General features: G+C 41.9%; 1 protein-coding gene across 1 annotated transcript in view; it reads right to left on the reverse strand.

Annotated features, from left to right (window-relative positions):
• The window catches only part of Ask1 (apoptotic signal-regulating kinase 1), a 450,944-nt gene that overhangs the window by 228,041 nt on the left and 199,645 nt on the right, over nucleotides 1-23,258 (reverse strand). Inside the window, exon 14 of the mRNA XM_080278838.1 lies at nucleotides 7,756-8,021. Within this exon, the coding sequence (XP_080134964.1) occupies nucleotides 7,756-8,021 (266 nt within the window). The remainder of the gene's footprint in view (nucleotides 1-7,755; nucleotides 8,022-23,258) is intronic.

Genomic DNA, 23,258 nt, shown 5'->3' on the forward strand with positions numbered 1-23,258 from the left:
TGATTACCACACACTTCTTTTTCACCTTTTCCTTTGTACAAGGGAATAATTATACCTGACTTCCAATCCTCCGGGACTCTACCTTCCTCCCAGGCCAATCTGCACATCTTCCACATCCATTCTACTGCTAGCTCTCCCCCATGCTTCAGCATCTCACCACACACTCCATCAATTCCTGGGGCTTTCCCTGATTTAACTTTCTTCATTGCTTCCACAACTTCTATCCTACTGATTTCTTCCTGTCTTCTCACCTCCCTCCTTCTCCCAGCCATTCCCTAGCCACTTATACTCGCATTACTTCCATCCTCTATGTTCAACAATTCCTTAAAGTGTTCTCTCCATCTGCTCACTTTTTCTCCCTTCTCCACTAGTAATCTACCATTTTTATCTTTCACTCCCCTGCTAACTTCACTTCCACCCTGTCTTACTCTTTTCACCTCTTTCCAGAACATTTTCTTACAGTCCCTCCACACTACACTCAAATTCCTTCCACTAGTAATCTACCATTTTTATCTTTCACTCCCCTGCTAACTTCACTTCCACCCTGTCTTACTCTTTTCACCTCTTTCCAGAACATTTTCTTACAGTCCCTCCACTTTACACTCAAATTCCTTCCAAATTCCTCATCCACTCTCTTCTTATTCTCTCTTACTAATCTTTTCACCTCTCTCTTTCTTTCTACATGTAACTCTCTCTTCCGCCTCTCAACTTCTTCCACGCCCCTATTTCTCACCCATTCATTGTATCCTTTCTTCTTTTATGCCACAGCCTGTCTCACCTCTTCAGTCCACCACGCTGTTCCTTGCACCCCCCTCCGTCTTCTCTTCCTTCCACACACCACATCACATGCTGCACATATTTCTTCTGTAAATATCCTACACACACATTCCACGTCTCCCATCTGCTCCAATTCATATTTGCCCAATCGTTCCTCCACTTCTCTTTTATACTCTGGCTTTTTCTCATCCTCTTGTAACTTTCCACCCTCCTTGCAACTACTCCTTCCTCTCGTCTTTCCCTTCTTCTATTCCTTCATCTTACTTGAATCCTAATTCTGGCCACCACCAAGTAGTGGTCAGAAAGTCCACTCCCCCAACCTCTATAAGCTCTTGCATCCATTACACATCTTCGCATCCTTTCATCCACACACACATAATCAATCATTGCCTTCCTTTCATTCAGTTCACCACCCACCCTTCTCATCACTAGCCATGTATACCTGTGGATCATTTTATGCCTGAAGAGGGTATTGGCTACCACCAACCCCCTCCCAGCACAAATGTCCACTAATGCACTCTCATTCTCATCTATCTCAGCAGGCACACCCCACTCACCAACTATTCCATCCACCTTCACATTCCCAACTTTACCATTCATATCACCGACCAAAAACACTCTCTCATTCCTTCCAAACTACAAGAAGAATTAAATAAACTTCATGAATGGAGTAATAAATGGCAAATGGAATTCAATGTGGACAAGTGTCATAAATTAAGTTTGGTAAAAGTGGAAAAAGACCAGATTGGGAATACAAGTTAGGAAGTAAAACCCTACATATATCAGAAAGAGAGAAGAACCTAGGTGTGATTATCAATAACAGACTATCCCTGGCTGACCACATCAGTGAAAAGGTACGAAACATGTACACACTGCTTGCAAATATGAGAAAAGCATTCAGATACATAAATGAAGACATGCTGAGAAAGATAATATCATTCATCAGACAAACCCTGGAGTATGCATCAGTAGTTTGGAATCCTCATCTCAAGAAACACATAGATAAGATTGAAAAAGTTCAAAGGGCTGCTAGAAGATGGGTACCAAGCTTAAGGGATCAAAACTACGAAGAAAGATTTGAAAAACTGAATCTGCCAACACTACAGAAGAGAACGAGAAGAGGAGACATGATTACGTTATATAATTGCATATCAGGGAAGGAGAAAATAGACATAAATTAGTATACAACCTATGGGGAAACATCAGCAATAGGACACTGCAAAAAACTGCATAAAAAGAGAGGTGATAAAGACGTAAGAAAATTTAGTTTCCCAAATGGGGCAACTGATCAGTGGAATGCACTACCAAATGAAACAGTGTGTGCCATAACAATTAATAAATTTATGGATATGTATGACAAAAATGGTTTAATACACGGGACAGTACGAGCTTGACTCATTCCTAAAAAGATACAATTAGATAAGAACAATAAATATATATACCTGTATATATATATATATATATATATATATATATATATATATATATACATATATATATATAAAGTAATCCCTCTAATATCCGAACGCCCAATATCCGAACATCCCCACTAACCGGACATAATCGTCCTGGGATCCAATACTATTCCCAAAATGGGACAAAAACCGCAAAAAATTTGAAAAAAAAAACTGACTTTTTTCCCACCCGTAATTTGAAATTGCCACCTGGCGTCGAACAGCTGTTACACCATGGTCCCTTCACCCCTTCCTTCCTCCCCCCTCCCCTGTCAGGGTTGCCATTTGGAATTTTTCATTACCAAGTGTGGGCCAATTTGGTAATGAAAAATTCGTTTGGTAATGAATCAGAATAATGCATTACCAAATGGATTTTTCACATGTATGAGGATACACAGGATGGAGATGGTGGATTGTTTGCTCTCTCTGATGAATCTGCTACCCTACATAGCGTGAAAATAATCAACATGGTGTTAATTATAAGGAGAGTGATTACGGTACATGTATTTCCACTTGTATATATAATTAGTGAAGAATAAATGATAGCTTTATGAATTTGGTAATGAAAAGTTAAATTTGGTAATGAAAGTTGAGGAGATTGGTAATGTGGTCGTTGCGATCTGGCAACTCAGTTACCCCGCCATCATCAACAGTCACAGCTTAACTCTGACCGAGAGCAGATGCTCATAGCAGTGCAAGCCACAGATGCTTGTTTTTTGTGAATAAACAGTGAATAAACTGCAATACCTCGCCACTATAACACACAGGAATTTACAGTGTTGTGCAGTGTTAACAAATCAGAATTTAGAGTGCAGAGGATTAACTATCTATCTATCTATCTATTGCCAGACGCCTCAATCCCGTTTGGGGTGGCCACAAACAAATCGCCTCCAAGGCGCCCTGTCCCCCGCCATTTCACTGCCCTGCTCCCAACTCACACCCCCCTCTCTCATATACCTCTCCACCCCATCCCTCCATCTCATCCTCAGCCTCCCCCTCCCTCTTCCCCCCTCCACCTCACTCACATACACTCTCTTCGTCAGTCTTTCACCCTCCATCCTCTCCACATGGCCAAACCACCTCAGTGTGTTCCTCATAACGCTTCCTATCACATCCACATCAACACCACAACGTTCCTTTATATCCTCATTCGTCAGCCTATCTCTCCATGTGACTCCACAGGCTCCTCTTAAATAACTCATTTCCACTGCTCTCACTCTTGACTTGTGTCCTTCCAACAACGTCCAAGCTTCACTTCCATACGTTAGAGTTGGTATCACAATACTGTCATGTAGTAACTTTTTCACTTCCATGCTCACTTCCCTGTTTCTTATCACTGCTTTCAAGGAACCAGCAACCTTTCTTCCCTGCTGTACCCTTTCAAGCACTTCACCCTCCAAACCTCCATCCTTACTCATCACACTACCCAAGTACTTAAACGTACTCACAGTTTCAAATTCCTCACCATCCAACCTCGCTGACTTAACCTCTCTCAAAAACCATCACTTTACTCATCCCTACATTCACCTTCAGATTCCGTTTCTTACACACTCTCCCAAACTCATCCACCAAGCCTTGCAGCTCCCCTTCGTCTTCACTCAACAACACAGTATCATCTGCAAACAACAGTACAGGGAGTTTCCAAACACTGTCCTCTCTCACCAGGGCCACTCCAACATCCACTACCCTACCTTGTACCTCTTTTATTACCCCATCCATGTACAGATTGAACAACCATGGAGACATGACACATCCCTGTTTCAACCCAACCTTCAAAGAGAAAAATTCACTTAGTTCACCATCCACACGCACTGCAGCCTTAGCACCATCGTACATACTCTTCACAGCATTCAACAACTTCCCATCTACTCCATATATTCCTAACACTTTCCACAATCCTTGTCTATCCACCCTGTCATATGCTTTCTCCAAATCCATGAAAGCCGCATACAACTTCTTTCCCTTCTCTAGAAACTTTTCCACTAAAGATCTAAGAATGAATATCTGATCTACACAACCTCTTCCCTTCCTAAAGCCTCCCTGTTCTTCTCCAACTAATTTCTCTGTTCTTTCTCTAACTCTGTCAATAAGTATCCTACCATACACTTTTCCTATTATACTAAGAAGACAAATGCCCCTGTGAGTACCACACACTTCTTTTTCCCCTTTTCCTTTGTACAAGGGAATAATTATACCTGACTTCCAATCCTCCGGGACTCTACCTTCCTCCCAGGCTAATCTGCACATCTTCCACATCCATTCTACTACTATCTCTCCCCCATGCTTCAGCATTTCACCACACACTCCATCAATTCCTGGGGCTTTCCCAGATTTAACTTTCTTCATTGCTTCCACAACTTCTATCCTACTGATTTCTTCCTGTCTTCTCATCTCCCTCCTTCTCCCAGCCATTCCCCACCCACTTATACTCGCATTACTTCCATCCTCTACATTCAACAATTCCTTAAAGTGTTCTTTCCATCTGCTCACTTTTTCTCCCTTCTCCACTAGTAATCTACCATTTTTATCTTTCACTCCCCTGCTAACTTCACTTCCACCCTGTCTTACTCTTTTCACCTCTTTCCAGAACATTTTCTTACAGTCCCTTCACTTTACACTCAAATTCCTTCCAAATTCCTCATCCACTCTCTTCTTACTAATCTTTTCACTTCTCTCTTTCTTTCTACATATAACTCTCTCTTCTGCCTCTCAACTTCTTCCACGCCCCTATTTCACATCCATTCATTGTATGCTTTCTTCTTTTGTGCCACAGCCTGTTTCACCTCTTCAGTCCACCACGCTGTTCCTTGCACCCCCCTCCGTCTTCTCTTCCTTCCACACACCACATCACATGCTGCACATATTTCTTCTGTAAATCTGCTACACATACCTTCCACGTCTCCTATCTGCTCCAATTCATATTTGCCCAATCGTTCCTCCACTTCTCTCTTATACTTTGTCTTTTTCTCATCCTCTTGTAACCTTTCCACTCTCCTTGCAACTACTCCTTCCTCTCGTCTTTCCCTTCTTCTATTTCTCCATTCTGATTGGACCTTGATTCTGGCCACCACCAAGTAGTGGTCAGAAAGTCCACTCCCCCAACCTCTATAAACTCTTGCATCCATTACACATCTTCACATCCTTTCATCCACACACACATAATCAATCATTGCCTTCCTTTCATTCAGTTCACCACCCACCCTTCTCATCACTCGCCATGTATACCTGTGGATCATTTTATGCCTGAAGAGGGTACTGGCTACCACCAACCCCCTCCCAGCACAAATGTCCACTAACGCACTGCCATTCTCATCTATCTCAGCAGGCACACCCCACTCACCAACTATTCCATCCACCTTCGCATTCCCAACTTTGCCATCCATATCACCAAACAAAAACACTCTCTCATTCCTTCCAAACTTTTCCATGCACACTTCTACATTTGTCCAGAAATCTTCTCTCACTCTTCTAGCACGATCTTGCGTTGGCACATACACATACACAATCGCCCACATTTGTATTCCAACTTTCAACTTTACCCACATAATCCTTGACCCAACTGATCCATACTGTCTTATGCTCTTCTTCCATCTTTTACTCACAATTATACATACTCCTTCCTTCGCCCTCTCATTCTCACCTACTCCTGCACATATACCCCATCCATACTCCCATTCTCTCACACTTTCTCCTCTCCATTTTGTTTCAGTTAATCCACATACATCCACTTTCACACCCTCAAGCACCTGGACAATCTCTCTCTCTTTCACCTCATCATTCACTCCTCTTACATTCCATTAACTGTAGACTGCAAACTAGAGGTTCAAACCAGTCCAGGAGCCAGGGGCTTGTAAGTACCCAGAATGTTTAATATTGTATAACCTCACCTCTAAAACCTCATTTTATGGTTCTTTTGCATTTAATTCAGTCTTTTATGTCCCTTATTGGTGTGATTTGGGTCTTAAATAGGTGCAATGCATGTCCAGAGGGAGTTGTATAGGTGTTTCTCTGAGTTAGGGTCCATAAGTACAAGTCAACAAGCTGGGGCCCAATATCCGGACAGGACCACTATCCGGACCTGCCTATGGCTCTATTACGTTGGATATTGGAGGGATTACTGTATATATATATACCTGGGCTGCTTCCCCCCAAAGAAAGGGGGGCAGCTGAGACATGATGACACACTCCCAATTTACTCATCCACACATAATTTACTCGTACCTCAGCCCCAAGGGGGGAAGGGACAGATCCTCATTGCGGCACATTAGACAAGGATCAACTGTGCAGTGCAATCAGCAACATCCGCAGCAGGGCCTGACAGCAGAGCTGGTTTACCCCTGCCACATCATAATGAACCCATCCCCTTACCTGCACCTGACCTATTCAGTCGATCAGATCAAAAGCAGGAGAATATCCCCTTGGGGATGAATCACCATTCACTCATTCACAGTTTCTCTCCAGTCATCCCTATCACGCACAGCCACTCTTCCTTGCTCTGCAGACATCCCTCTCGCATCTTACACTCTTGCCACACTGTCCATCCATCCTATTCATGGTCTTCCTCTCAGCCTTACACCTCTCACATCCGATCCAACTACCTTTTTCACCAATCGCTCTTCATCCATTCTCTCCGTATGCCTAAACCATTGCAGCACTCTCTGCTCAACTTGATCTGCCATCTCCCACGTAACTCCAGTCCTCTTTTGCAATTCCTCATTTCTCACCTGATTCATACGCGTCACTCCACACATACACCTCAGACACTTCATCTCTGTTACATTCAAACTCTTCCTATCTGCTACACTCATATTCCACGTTTTAGCCCAATATAATGCAGTCAGTACCACTACACTCTCATACAGCCTTCTCTTTATTTCGATTATAGGCAAATGACATCTAAACTATTTTTTCATTCCTCCCAACACCTTTCCTACTTCATTCATTCTAAACTTCACTTCTATATCTGTTTTTCCATCCACAGCAACATATGACCCTAAATACTTAAAACAATCCACCTCTTCATGCAACTCACCATTCAAAACTTCATTCATCTTCCTACCATCTACCAACATCATACATTTCATCACTTTACTCTTATTCTCATTTACTCTCAATTTCCTTTCACACACCCTTCCAAACTTCTCTACCAACTGTCCCAGTCTCACCTCAGAATCAGCCACCTGTGCAGTATCATCCGCAAACAGCAGCTGATTCAGATTCCACTCTCCACCATTAGCATTCGGCAGACTCAAACCTCCACCTAACACCTTGCATTCACCTCCCTTACAACATCATCCACATAAATATTAAAGAACCAAGGCGACAACCTGACAGAACATGATATCCATACACTATTCATGATCTACAGACACTTCCAGCTGCAGTCCATATTTTAAAACAGAATTATTAGTCTCCCATTCTCCTGCTACCTCTTTTCTCAACTTTTATTCCAATGTCATGGCCTTCATTAAAAAAAATATTTTCAGAAATCACTAATTTTCCAATACGGGTAAAAAGGGCATACCTTTAATATCTCTGTGGACAATCTTTTGGTCATGAAGATATTTCAGTCCCTCGAGAATCTGCTTTGTGTAGTAGGCCATGGTAGCCTCGTTCTCCTTCAGAGGTCCCCACTTAGATCGCAGGAGGGCAGAAAGTGATCCCCCTGGCACTTGCTCCATGAAGATCTTAAAGAAGCCATCCTCTGAGGCAGTGCCAAGGTACTGTACAATGTTACGATGACGTAGCTCTGAGTGTAGTTTGATTTCCTCGTGTAATGGCTGCACTTCACTGAAAATGAGTAGGCAAAAACAACTATATTACTATCTATCTATCTATCTATTGCCAGACACCTTAATCCCATATGAGGTGGCCACAAACAAATCGCCTCCATGTCGCCCTGACCCCCACCATTTCACTGCCCTGCTCCCAGCTCACACCCCCCTCCCTCATTTACCTCTCCATTCCATCCCTCCATCTCATTCTTGGCCTCCCACTCCCTCTCTCCCCCTCCATCTCATTCACATACACTCTCCTCATCAGTCTCTCACTCTCCATCCTCTCCAGGTGGCCAAACCACCTCAATGTGTTTCTCCTAACACTTCCTATCACATCTACATCCACACTACAACACTTCTTCAGATCCTCATTTGCCAGTCCGTCTCTCCATGTGACTCCATGGAGTCAGATATTCATTCTTAGATCATGTGCAGCATGTGATGTGGTGTGTGGAAGGAAGAGAAGACAGGGGGGTGCAAGGAACAGCGTGGTGGACTGAAGAGGTGAAACAGGCTGTGGCACAAAAGAAGAAAGCATACAATAAATGGATAAGAAATAGGGGCGTGGAAGAAGTTGAGAGGCGGAAGAGAGAGTTATATGTAGAAAGAAAGAGAGAGGTGAAAAGATTAGTAAGAGAGAGTAAGAAGAGAGTGGATGAAGAATTTGGAAGGAATTTGAGTTTAAAGTGGAGGGACTGTAAGAAAATGTTCTGGAAAGAGGTGAAAAGAGTTAGACAGGGTGGAAGTGAAGTTAGCAGGGGAGTGAAAGATAAAAATGGTAGATTACTAGTGGAGAAGGGAGAAAAAGTGAGCAGATGGAGAGAACGCTTTAAGGAATTGTTGAACATAGAGGATGGAAGTAATGCAAGTATAAGTGGCTGGGGAATGGCTGGGAGAAGGAGGGAGGTGAGAAGACAGGAAGAAATTAGTAGGATAGAAGTTGTGGAAGCAATGAAGAAAGTTAAATCTGGGAAAGCCCCAGGAATTGATGGAGTGTGTGGTGAAATGCTGAAGCATGGGGGAGAGATAGCAGTAGAATGGATGTGGAAGATGTGCAGATTAGCCTGGAAGGAAGGTAGAGTCCCGGAGGATTGGAAGTCAGGTATAATTATTCCCTTGTACAAAGGAAAAGGGGAAAAAGAAGTGTGTGGTAATCATAGGGGCATTTGTCTTCTTAGTATAATAGGAAAAGTGTATGGTAGGATACTTATTGACAGAGTTAGAGAAAGAACAGAGAAATTAGTTGGAGAAGAAGAGGGAGGCTTTAGGAAGGGAAGAAGTTGTGTAGATCAGATATTCATTCTTAGATCTTTAGTGGAAAAGTTTCTAGAGAAGGGAAAGAAGTTGTATGCGGCTTTCATGGATTTGGAGAAAGCATATGACAGGGTGGATAGACAAGGATTGTGGAAAGTGTTAAGAATATATGGAGTAGATGGGAAGTTGTTGAATGCTGTGAAGAGTATGTACGATGGTGCGAAGGCTGCAGTGCGTGTGGATGGTGAACTAAGTGAATTTTTCTCTTTGAAGGTTGGGTTGAAACAGGGATGTGTCATGTCTCCATGGTTGTTCAATCTGTACATGGATGGGGTAATAAAAGAGGTACAAGGTAGGGTAGTGGATGTTGGAGTGGCCCTGGTGAGAGAGGATAGTGTTTGGAAACTCCCTGTACTGTTGTTTGCAGATGATACTGTGTTGTTGAGTGAAGACGAAGGGGAGCTGCAAGGCTTGGTGGATGAGTTTGGGAGAGTGTGTAAGAAACGGAATCTGAAGGTGAATGTAGGGAAGAGTAAAGTGATGGTTTTTGAGAGAGGTTAAGTCAGTGAATGTACAGCGAGGTTGGATGGTGAGGAATTTGAAAATGTGAGTACGTTTAAGTACTTGGGTAGTGTGATGAGTAAGGATGGAGGTTTGGAGGGTGAAGTGCTTGAAAGGGTACAGCAGGGAAGAAAGGTTGCTGGTTCCTTGAAAGCAGTGATAAGAAACAGGGAAGTGAGCATGGAAGTGAAAAAGTTACTACATGACAGTATTGTGATACCAACTCTAACGTACGGAAGTGAAGCTTGGACGTTGTTGGAAGGACACAAGTCAAGAGTGAGAGCAGTGGAAATGAGTTATTTAAGAGGAGCCTGTGGAGTCACATGGAGAGATAGGCTGACGAATGAGGATATAAAGGAGCGTTGTGGTGTGGATGTGGATGTGATAGGAAGCGTTATGAGGAACACACTGAGGTGGTTTGGCCATGTGGAGAGGATGGAGGGTGAAAGACTGACGAAGAGAGTGTATGTGAGTGAGGTGGAGGGGGGAAGAGGGAGGGGGAGGCTGAGGATGAGATGGAGGGATGGGGTGGAGAGGTATATGAGAGAGGGGTGTGTGAGCTGGGAGCAGGGCAGTGAAATGGCGGGGGACAGGGCGACTTGGAGGTGATTTGTTTGTGGCCACCCCAAATGGGATTGAGGCATCTGGCAATAGATAGATAGATTATTATTAATGAAGAACTGAATCTGGAAATGAAAACTGAAGAATTTGGTTATATACCCATGTTCAAATCTGGCAGCTGTGGAGCCGGTGCCAGCTGCCAACAAGTGTTCATATTTGATCACTTGTTGTCAGTCAGAGGATTTCATTCCTGTCATTGATCAGTTCATAGCTTCTCTTAACCAACAGCTGCATGAGTATGAACTGATGTCAGGTTGCTTTGGCTGCTTTGGACGACTGACAAAGCTATCCTCTGGAGAGCTGTCTAGAGCAGCCAAGAAATTACTGGATGTCCATCCCAACGATCTGGAGACTTCATTTCCTGAAGAGCTCATTCAGTTTCCTGCCTTTGCGAATATTATACGGACGAAGAGCCAAACGACTTTAGCGCTGAGCTATTTCTCTACAAACGTATCCACGATAAGCATGTGCTAGATATTTTCCCCAATGTGGAGGTAGCCTTGAGAATGTACCTGACTGTAATGGTGAGCAACTGTAGCGCTGAGCGTGTGTGTGTGTGTGTGTGTGTGTGTGTGTGTGTGTTTTAAGCTGTAATTGATTAAGAATCGCCTACGAATAAGCAGTCATGAGCACTGAGTTGGACATCCTACACTCATCGGATTGTGATGATTTAATAAGAGAATTTTTCATTAGAAAATTGCAGAAAGCACCTGGACTAGACCAGATTTCTAGAAACTGTTTGTTCAGTGAACAGTCTATACAAGTGTTGAGTGGTGAGTGCACACTTGAGTTGTGATTTTTCTTTTTTTCTTGCTTCATGATTATTCTGTTTTGTGTGATATGCTAGGAAGTGTTCAGTGCATTTCAGGGCTGCTTTTTTTTTTTTCATTCAGGGCTAATTAATGTGGAGATTTTTCAGAAAGTATCATTTTTACCTTATCTTTAATGATATCAATTTCTGAAAGCAGTATCATACGTCGTTGGGAGCGAGATGTATCGTGCGAGCAAGCATATTGTTGCGACAGTGCGAGGGTTAAAAATGTATTTTCATTTAGCACCATGCTAATTTGATGCTGGGGATGGGCCCCCTACCAAAATGGGTCCCAGGCCCCCCACATCCCAAATCCGGCACTGCCCCTTACTACTGTTCTCATTTCCTTTTTTCTGAGAAAATCCTGCATCCAACAGAATAGAGTACCTTGGATTCCTTCTTGATTAGTACAGTTTCCATAAAAGTCTTTGGTGTGGTATGCTGTCAGATGCTTTTTTAGAATCTAAATAGATACTGTCCACCCATCCCTTACTTTTCTGTAGTGTTTTTGCAGCTCTGTCATAATAGCTTAATAGATTAGTAACACGTGATTTTCTTGTTCAAAAACTGAACTGTCTTTCTGTTATTGTATTTTTCTAGATGATTTACCTAAATATTTCTTATTAGCTTTTCTAGTACAGTACCTTGCATACAACACTGGTCAGGGGTACTGGTCTGTAGTTGAGTGGATTCTGTCTATTCCCTTTCTTGAGTAAGGGAACAATGTTTGCATTCTTCCAAATATCTGGTAGTTTACCTTTACTTAAGGATTCCTTGAATATTAAATATATTGTTCTGATTAACTTTTCTGCACCCAACTTGAAATTTCGTCAGGACCATTTGCTTTTCCTTTGTCTAATTTACTCAGTTCTTCCTGTACCTCTTGTCCGATAATCGTATACCTGGTAATACATGTGGGCATGCATGTTCATTATTGTCTCCCTCAAAATTACTTTTTTCTGTAAAAACTGATTGGAAATTTTTGTTAAGAACTTCACAAATATCTTTTTCTTGGAAATAGGTTATCCCCTCATCCGTGATGGACTGTATTTTATCTTTAACTTTGGTTTTGCTTCAGATGTCTTTGTAAAAAAGCTTTGGTTGATCACTACTTTTATTTATAATGTCTTTCTCTAACTGCCTTTTAGTTTCTCTCCTCAGCCTTGTATAATCATTTCATGCCTGTTTATAGTTGTTATATGTCCTCCCACTATTGTGTGTTTTGTCATCAAGTCTCTTTGCTCTTTTGATTTTTTACGTTTTGTGTTAAACCACTTCTTTATCCTTATTTCTGTTTCTTTGAGCTGAGGGATGTAATTTTTGACTCCTGTTTCATATAATTCACAGAATTTTCTGTAGACAGCATAATATTTATATCTTGTCTTGTAAGCACCTTTTCCCAATCAGTTTCTGTGAATTACTTTTTTAGGTCATGGTAGTTGCCATTTTTGTGGTTTAGGCTCTTTTTGTAACTTCACTGCTAACTATATCATATGCAATCATGAAGCTGCAATTTAATACTACATGATTGCTTTTGCTGAATGGAGGGTGATACATTATGTTGTCAGTATCATTATCTTGCCTGGTAAATATAAGATCTAGCAATGATGGATCATCAAGTCCCCATTTTCTGGTGTTTTCCTTTACATGTTGCATTAAGAAAAACTCCTGTACATGATCTAGGAGCTTTGGATCCCAATAGCTTTCATAGCTTCTTACATCCAGAGTATTCCAGTTTATATTTGTATTGAAATCTCCAGTTAATATAATTCTTTCAGATTTCTCTTTCATTCGGTGTAGTAGGGCTCATAAACTCTGAATTGTACTTTCTGCCAGGTCTTCATATTCGCCTCCTTCCCAGGTGTTTATAATGGGTGGCATGTATAAATTTGCCACAGTTATTTTCCCGTCAGATGTGTCAGTCTCTAAAGCAATCAGCCCTACTTGTGGCGTTATATCTAGTTGGACCTCTGACTTATAGATTTTTCTTTGTTGATACCTGAATTCCTCCTCATTTGTTCAAATTTCTGTCTCTCCAGATTTTGTAATTCTCAAAGAATAAGGTGTCATTTGATATCCTTAGGATTATTTTTTAATATAAGGTTCCATTTCTTTGGTATAGTCTTCTATCTCTGATAATTTGGATACCATTCTGTCTACATTTGAGTACATTAACTTAATCTTGTTGTTTATATATCTGACAGACTCATATGGCAGATATATAAACATCATCATCATCATCATGTTTATATATTTGACATTTGAGTCTACTACCTTCCCTTTTCTTAGTCCCTGTTGTTTATGCACCATTTTCTTACTTGTAATCCCACTGCTTTTTTAAAAAGCTCACTCTTCTCTTCCTCTGATCTTTCGCCATTTTTTTTTTTTTTTTCGTTTCTTCCCTCTTTTCCTTTAGCAACCCCCATTCCTCCTGAGTTTGGCATCTTTTTACCCATACTATTTTAAATTCCTCATTTTCCATGAGTTTATTAGCATTTTTTAATATGATGATGGATGGATGAATATTTCCTCTAAGATGTTCACACATTGGAAGGTTACTTTTGAAGGACTTTGACTTATTTCTCTCATGTTTCCCTAGCCTTTTGTGTTCCTCTATATTTTATCACAGATATCCTTTGATACTTCCTTTAATGTATTCGTTATATTTACCATCTCCTTTTTGTCTCTTGAGATTCTGTTTTTTATTTCTTCATCATTTACACCAGTGATTACTAGAGATTTGTTGATATCTACTGATTCTTTGACCAGTTTTTGGTTGTTTTTAATTATTTCATTCACATCCTTCCTAGTAATTTTTCCTTTGACTTTTGTTTCTAAGCCTTTCTTTACTTTCATCATTTTGGCATATGTAGTTTGTACTTCATCTTAGCAGTTTCTCATCATTTTGTTCACCTGGGTTATTTTCTCTTCAATATCACAGCTTTGGTCTATCAGAGTGCTTGCTTGCCTAATTGTCTGTGTATCACTTCCAAACTCCTCCATAATACTCTGATGGTTGACAACTATACAGTGCTCGTCAGAAGTATTCAGCGTTGTCCTCCGGGCGCGCAATACTTATGGCTCAAAAAGAATCACCCATTTTTGGGGGTAAGAATTGAGCCACAAGTTTGAGCTCCGAGCATGACGTCACGGTAGCCTGAGGCCTTCTGACGCGCTGGTTGGTTCCCGCCTCAGTCGCCCACGGGCTGCCTGAGAGAGAGGAACTCCGCCAAGTGTCCCTCTCAAATTGCGCCATTTTTTACCGAGTGTCCCGCAGTGTTTTGGCCTTCAAAACTTTGTTATGGCACCTACCCGTGAACTATCGAGTGAAATCATATCCCAGATCATTGCTCTAAAGGAGGCAGGGCACCAGACAAAGGAAATTAGTGAATTGGTTGGTGTGGCACGATCGACAGTGCGTCGTTGGTGTGCGCGGTTTCGGGAGGAAAACAGTGGTGAAGTTCCCACAAAGAAACCGAGGTCTGGTAGGCCTAGGAAAACTTCCCCAAGGTCTGTTAATGTTTTAAAACGTGCAGTGGAGTTTAATCCTTGTGTGAGTGCAAGGAAAATTAAGGAGAGCAACCCGGAAGTGTTTGGTGAGGTGTCAGTGAGAACAGTGTCTCGTAGGGTGCATGAGCTTGGTTACACAAGTCACAGGCCCGTGAAAAAGCCTCTTCTCTCTAGCAGCCAGAGAATTCGTAGGCTTGCCTTTGCTAATAAATATCTAAATTGGGGTGAGGAGCAATGGTTGTCAGTGTTGTGGTCTGATGAGGCAACGTTTAGTGTTATCTGTAACAGAGGAGCACGCAAAGGTAGTGACCCACTTGACCCACGGTATGTAGAAAGCACAGTTAAACATCCTGATTCACTCATGGTATGGGGTTGTTTTTCAGGGAAGGGTTTGGGGGAGCTTGTTGTACTTCCCAAGAACCTCAGAGTGAATCAGGATGTTTACCTGGAGCTTCTGTGTGATCATTTACCAGACTCCTTCGAGCTAACAGGTGCACGAGTGTTTCAGCAGGACGGTGCACCTGCTCACAAGGCCAAATCGGTCACCAATTGGCTTCGTGACTGCGAGGTATCATTCATGACAGACTGGCCAGGAAATAGCCCAGACCTCAACCCGATTGAAAACCTCTGGTACCTCGTAAAGAAGAGTCTCCAAGGGAAGGACGTGAGCTCTCTGCCTAAGCTGGAAGCCGCCATTCGTGACTCCTGGGACAAAATACCCCTCCAGCACCTCAGGAGCCTTGCCCTTTCACTTCCAAGACGTCTCAGGTCCGTGAAGAAACGTAAAGGCTACCCTACGAAGCACTAAAGGTAAATAAAATGCATTATTTATATGTTTTTTCAATGTTGAAAGGTTTGTTTCTCAGGAGGGACGCAGGGCGCCCCATACTTCCGACGAGCACTGTACTCTCCATTTCACTAGTCTTCTTTCCAAGTGAACCTGCCTCAGCTGATAGCTCGTCTATTGTTGTGCTTTTTTTTTGTTTATTTCCTTTACAAATTTTTCATTTTCTTTGCATGCATGTCTCCCTCATAGTTTCATCTATTTCCCTTTGAAAAGTTTTCTCCAGTTTATTCACTTTCTGTACTAATTTATTATGTTTCCATTTCAACCAGTTCTTGGTAGAAATCATCATCCTGTTTTCTACTTTTATCCGTTCTCTTAACAACTTCCACATTCACATTACTAAAGATAGTAGTCATCCTGCAGAAAAATCATTCTTACTTAGAAAGATAACTTTTACCTGCAGATTTGCATCTCCCTGCTACCCGCCTGGTGATAATGATGACACCCAGCTAATGTTTATGTTGTATCAACAGATTCCTTTGAATGCATTGTGTTCTATGTATTCTGTTATTTGGACAACACTTTTTTTTGCCTATACTTTCTCTGCTATATTAGAACATCACTTTAATTAGCCTAGTACAGGGTATAAAGGTATTATTAGGTGTGGCCAGCAGCGACCAGTGTGGTGCATAGTGACCTGCCTCCTGTCTCTGCTCTCTCACCAGTATGTGTGCTTCTTTACCGAGTTGTGATATACAGAAAATGAGCTATGTTTGTGGTGTCCTATCACTGTTTCTCGATGTCAGATTTTGCGTTGAAATTGTTTAAGTTTTTAGACTGGACGATCTCTTTGTCCAGGCTGTTCCACAGATCTGTGCATCTGTATGGAAACCTATAATTCTTGATATCCTTCAAGCAACTTGGCTTTTTCAGTTTCATTCCATATCCTTTTCTTACTCTCCCATCCCATACAAACTTATTTTCTCTGTCAAACTTTTTCTTCTCTCTTCCTAGCCCTGAACACTGCAATTATCTTGTCCCTCTCTCTCCTTTCTTTTAAGGAAGGCAGGTCAAGTTTTTCCAGCCCCTTCATGTATGACAGATCTGCTAGGCTAGGGACCATCTTGCTTGCTGCTCTTTTTATTCTCTCAATCTTGTTGATATCTTTCTTTTTATGTGGGGACCACACTACTGTCGTCATATTCCAACCTGGGGCGGATCATGCCCTCTATAAATTTTTTCATCATCTCCTCATCTATGTAATGAAATGCTACTATTATGTTAGTCAAGAGATTATACATCTCTCTAACTACCTTGTTAATGTGTTTTTCATGTGACAAATTATCCTGGACCAACACTCCCAGGTCCTTGTCTTCTCTCACTTTTGTGACTGGTTCATTACCTATCAAATAATTCAGTGATGGTCTCTTGGTACTTTTACGTATTGCCAATATTTTACATTTTTTTTGCTTTAAATTTCATTTCTCACATCCAGCTCCAATCATGAATCCTATTCAGGCCCTCCTGCAACATTTTCCAGTCTTCCGCAACTTCTACTCTCCTCATGATCTTTGCATCGTCAGCAAACAGACTAGTGTAACTGTTCATTCCATCTATCATATTGTTTATGTAAATCAGGAACATTACAGGCGCCAACACCAAGCCCTGTGGGACACACTTGTTACTTCCCTCCATCCAAACATCCCTTCTTTTATTACTGTCCTAACTTGTCTGTCTCACAAGAAGTCTTTCATCCACTCTAAGAGGTTCTTCTTCAATCCTTCTATGTGTTCCAGTTCCCACATTAGTCACTTGTGGGATACCGTGTCAAAGGCTTTCTCCAAATCTAAATATACACAATCCACTCAACTATCTCTCACTCCTGTGGCACTTTCATTGCCCTTGAGTAGAAGCACAAGTTGAAAACACATGACCTTCCACTTCCAAATCCAAACTGACTTTCTGCTAAAATGCCCATCACCAGATATTTTCTCCATCCGTTATTCAGGATTTTCTCGCACGATTTTGCAACCATGCTGGTCAGGGACACTGGTCTATAATTCAGGGGTTCTTCCTTGTTCCCTCCCTTATAAATTGGTACAATACTATCTCTCGTCCTGTTTCAAGGCACTTTCAGTTCTTCCAGAGAACACACAATTAAACCGTGAATCTGTCTGCCAGTTGTTCTTTGCATTCCTTAAGTATCAGATTAGAGATCCCATCTGGTCTTGGTGCCTTCCACACATCTTGAGTTTCTAGTAATTTTTGTACTTCTTGCACTTCAACTGTTACATTTTTTAACTACATTTCTAGTCACTCTTTTCTCCTCCACAAAAATCACTTTCTTTAGTGAAGACTGATTGGAAGCATTTGTTCATTATTTCAGCTTGCATAACCTCATCTCTGTAGACATTTCCTTCTACTTTCAGATAATTGATTCCTTCAATTTGTTTCATTGTGCCATTAACTAACCTGTAAAACAAATTAGGTTCTTCTTTACATTTGTCAACTATACCTTTTTTTAAGTTTCTTTCTACCGCTCCACGTATTCTTGTATATTCATTTCTAGTTCTTTTATATTCTTCATTTGCTCTGTCATTCTCTCCCTTTCTCCATTTGTTCCATGCCTTATCCCTTACTTTTTTTTTTGCTATAATACACCTTTTGTTGAACCAGGCATTTCTCCAGTTCTTTTTCCCACTGACTTTTGGCACATACTTTTCCACACCTGTATTATAGAAGTCTAGAAAAATATCCCACTTCTTTCGTATCTCTCTTGTTTCCTAGAATTCACACCAATCCACTTCTTCAAGAAATTTTCTCATTCTGCAAAGTTTGCTTTCTCAAAGCTGTATCTTCCATGCCCATATAGCTCATCCTGTCTTCCCATTTCCTTCTGTCATTTGGATCTCTGTCACTACATGATCACTTTTTCCTGTAGGACACTGATAATTCAGAGATTCAGTTGCATCAGGTTCTTTGTTTAGAATTAAATTGAGTCCTGCTGGTGTGTCATCCCCCAGAATCTTCCCTCTTCATTGAACCACTGGGTCACTACATTATCCAGTGCTACATTTAATAATATACTTCCCCAGGAATCTTCACTACTTCTTAAGTCCCATTCCTCCCAGTTACTTCCCCAGGAATCTTCACTACTTCTTAAGTCCCATTCCTCCCAGTTACTTCCCCAGGAATCTTCACTACTTCTTAAGTCCCATTCCTCCCAGTTTACCTCATTACAATTGAAGTCACCCATCAGGATTATGTTGTTGCTTTTCTCAGTCACTTTCTGTAGATATCTAACCATGTCTGACAACATCTTCTGATATTCCTTCTCATTCCATGCCCTTGTCTTGGGGGGGACTTATGCTACTGCATATGTGTGTGTGTGTGTGTGTGTGTGTGTGTGTGTGTGTGTGTGTGTGTGTGTGTATCTGTCTGTCTGTGTCTACATCTTTGTGTGTGTCCATGTGTGTGTGTGTGTGTGTGTGTGTGTGTGTGTGTGTGTGTGTGTGTGTGTGTATTTGTTACAGAAAAATGTACACTAGTTATATCCTTTTAGGACATTCTGGCAATGTATGTGGGTGCACGCACCCAGGGAAGGGTGAATGGAGATTTGAGTGATGAGTTTTCCATGAATTTTGGTGTGCATTAGGGGTCAGCCTTGAGTCCCTTGTTGTTTATCATGGTACTTAGCCCTCTCATGTGACCTCAGAAATGGATTCCCGCGGGAGATGTTATATGCCGATGATTTGGTGTTGATTCCAAAGAATGAAAGGGAGGTGGAGGGAAGATTTAGGAAGTTGAGAGATGGTATGCGTCACAAGGGCGTAACAGTATCATCATCATCATCATCGTCGTCGTCGTCCAGTCCTACATTGCCCCATGAGGAGCGTAGAAGCCCGGGACTAGGCAAATTGGTCTTGACATTTAAGATGAGAGTGACCAGCCTCACTCATCCCTGAGTGGCATTATGTGAGCAATAAACCCCAGCCACCCCTTGCATATAATCCTTCACCGGATTAATATGACTGGAACGTCGTAATTACTCACTAAACCACCAGGCGCCAAAATTTGATTAGATGGTTACCACCCAGTGTAGTAAATGGATTCCTGGTGTACAGGAAACCAATTGGCTTGTCACTCAGTGTAGAGTCACCTACAGGTAGAAGGAAGAGGAAAGAATGAAGGAAAGAAAGACGGAGGAGGGAGTGTAAAGTTATCCGTAGGCAGAAGGACGAGGAAAGAAAGACAGAGGAGGATGGAAGGAAAGAAGGCTGGAGGAGAGGAAAAGGCAGACACCCGAGAGCAGCACCACATCGAGTGAGTGGATGGTGAGCGACCCCACCTACCCATGAGGAAGTAAATGCAGATAAAAGTGATAGCATCTAGGGCTGGTGGCAGTACTGTCAGAGAAGAGGGAGAGTGGCCATGTGTGATTTGCCACAAGGGCATGGGAAGTCTATCTATCTATCTATTACCAGACGCCTCAATCCCATTCGGGGTGGCCACAAACAAATCGCCTCCACGTCGCCCTGTCCCCCGCCATTTCACTGCCCTGCTCCCAACTCACACCCCCTCTCTCATATACCTCTCCACCCCATCCCTCCATCTCATCCTCGGCCTCCCCTTCCCTCTGCCCCCCTCCACCTCACTCACGTACACTCTCTTCATCAGTCTTTCACCCTCCATCCTCTCCACATGGCCAAACCACCTCAGTGTATTCCTCCTAACGCTTCCTATCACATCCACATCCACACCACAACGCTCCTTTATATCCTCATTTGTCAGCCTGTCTCTCCATGTGACTCCACAGGCTCCTCTTTAACTCATTTCCACTGCTCTCACTCTTGACTTGTGCCCTTCCAACAACGTCCAAGCTTCACTTCCATACGTTAGAGTTGGTATCACAATACTGTCATGTAGTAACTTTTTCACTTCCATGATCACTTCCCTGTTTCTTATCACTTCTTTTAAGGAACCAGCAACCTTTCTCCCCTGCTGTTCCCTGTCAAGCACTTCACCCACCAAACTTCCATCCTTACTCATCACACTACCCAAGTACTTAAACGTACACACATTTTCCAATTCCTCACCATCCAAGCTCGCTGTACATTCACTGACTTCACCTCTCTCAAAGACCATCACTTTACTCTTCCCTACATTCACCTTTAGATTCGATTTCTTACACACTCTTCCAAACTCATCCACCAAGCCTTGCAGCTCCCCTTCGTCTTCACTCAACAACACAGTATCATCTGCAAACAACAGTACAGGGAGTTTCCAAACACTACCCTCTCTCATCAGTGCCACCCCAACATCCACTACCCTACCTTGTACCTCTTTTATTACCCCATCCATGTACAGATTGAACAACCATGGAGACATGACACATCCCTGTTTCAACCCAACTTTCAAAGAGAAAAATTCACTCAGTTCACCATCCACACGCACTGCAGCCTTAGCACCATCATACATACTCTTCACAGCATTCAACAACTTCCCATCTACTCCATATATTCTTAACACTTTCCACAATCCTTGTCTATCCACCCTGTCATATGCTTTCTCCAAATCCATGAAAGCCGCATACAACTTCTTTCCCTTCTCTAGAAACTTTCCTCTGTTTTTTCTCTAACTCTGTCAATAGGTATTGTACCATACACTTTTCCTATTATACTAAGAAGACAAATGCCTCTATGATTTCCACACACTTCTTTTTCCCCTTTTCCTTTGTACAAGGGAATAATTATACCTGACTTCCAATCCTCCGGGACTCTACCTTCCTCCCAGGCCAATCTGCACATCTTCCACACCCATTCTACTACTATCTCTCCCCCATGCTTCAGCATTTCACCACACACTCCATCAATTCCTAGGGCTTTCCCTGATTTAACTTTCTTCATTGCTTCCACAACTTCTATCCTACTGATTTCTTCCTGTCTTCACACCTCCCTCCTTCTCCCACCCATTCCCCAGCCACTTATACTCGCATCACTTCCATCCTCTATGTTCAACAATTCCTTAAAGTGTTCTCTCCATCTGCTCACTTTTTCTCCCTTCTCCACTAGTAACCTACCACTTTTATCTTTCACTCCCCTGCTAACCTCACTTCCATCCTGTCTTACTCTCTTCACCTCTTTCTAGAACATTTTCTTGCAGTCCCTCCACTTTACACTCAAATTCCTTCCAAATTCCTCATCCACTCTCTTCTTACTCTCTCTTACTAATCTTTTCACCTCTCTCTTTCTTTCTACACATAACGCTCTCTTCCGCCTCTCAACTTCTTCCACGTCCCTATTTCTCATCCATTCTTTGTATGCTTTCTTCTTTTGTGCCACAGCCTGTCTCACATCTTCAGTCCACCACGCTGTTCCTTGCACCCCCCTCCGTCTTCTCTTCCTCCCACACACCACATCACATGCTGCACATATTTCTTCTGTAAATATCCTGCACACACCTTCCACGTCCCCCATCTGCTCCAATTCATATTTGCCCAATCGTTCCTCCACTTCTCTCTTATACTCTGCCTTTTTCTCATCCTCTTGTAACCTTTCCACTCTCCTTGCAACTACTCCTTCCTCTCGTCTTTCCCTTCTTCTATTTCTCCATCTTACTTGGATCCTAATTCTGGCCACCACCAAGTAATGGTCAGACAGTCCACTCCCCCATCCTCTATAAGCTCTTGCATCCATTACACAACCTTCCATTTCTATTATATTTTGATAAAGAAGCCAATTTTTCTCCAGTATTGTATGCAGATAAATAAAAAAATATCCTATTTTCAGTATAGTAACACAAAAATTGCATAACAGAGAGTAATTCAAGTTGACCCATTTTAGCATTTTACATTATCTGGCGAGCAGTGGCATCTTTTTCCAGTTTGTGGTCACAAGCACTTGACAGACATATACATTATTTTTATAGTTACACGAATTGTCTCTCATATACAATACATACTTCATCAGTAAAATATATATATATATATATATATATATATATATATATATATATATATATATATGAAAGTGGGAATAAAATTAAACCCTTTAATCAACCGTCATAGTACCTCTCTCCAGGTCACAGCATTTTTAAAAAAGAAAGGCTTTCAGCTGTCTCTTGAAGGATTCAGCAGAAAAGAGTTGTCTCACGGACAATGGCAATCTGTGATAAAATCTAAGGGCTCTAGACACAAAAGAACAATCAGAGAAAGATGACTGGTGAAAGGCTCCACGCTCGTCAAGACACAAGGAATCATCTTCACTGCGTAACATCACACCTGGACATGCCGATGGGAGTTTTAGCAATTCAGCAAGATCTTCAGTTCACCAAACTTAAGAACCTTGAGTGTAATAAGACACAGTTTAAATTCAATTCTAGCCTTTACTGGTAACCAATGCAGCTCAATTAGGAATGGTGTAGTCGAGGTTCTCGGGGGGAGACCAAAGATAGGCCGTGCTGCCCTGTTCAACACAGACTGAACTTTTGTTAGTATATGATTTGGAAGGCCAATCCGCAGTGAATTACAATAATCAACATGAGACAAGACCACTGCATGGACCAATGTTACGAGGCAACGACTATTCAGGAATTTTCTCACAGAGTACAGATTTCTGATATGCAAGTTGCACCCTCTGACAACTTAATATGTGCCTTGTATTTTAACTTTGAATTAAAATGAACACCCAGATTTCGAACAGAACAGA

This window comes from Coenobita brevimanus, chromosome 75 (genome assembly GCF_032717465.1).
Source record: "Coenobita brevimanus isolate Jiangsu-jjx chromosome 75, ASM3271746v2, whole genome shotgun sequence".
Classification (NCBI taxonomy): Eukaryota; Metazoa; Arthropoda; class Malacostraca; order Decapoda; family Coenobitidae; genus Coenobita; species Coenobita brevimanus.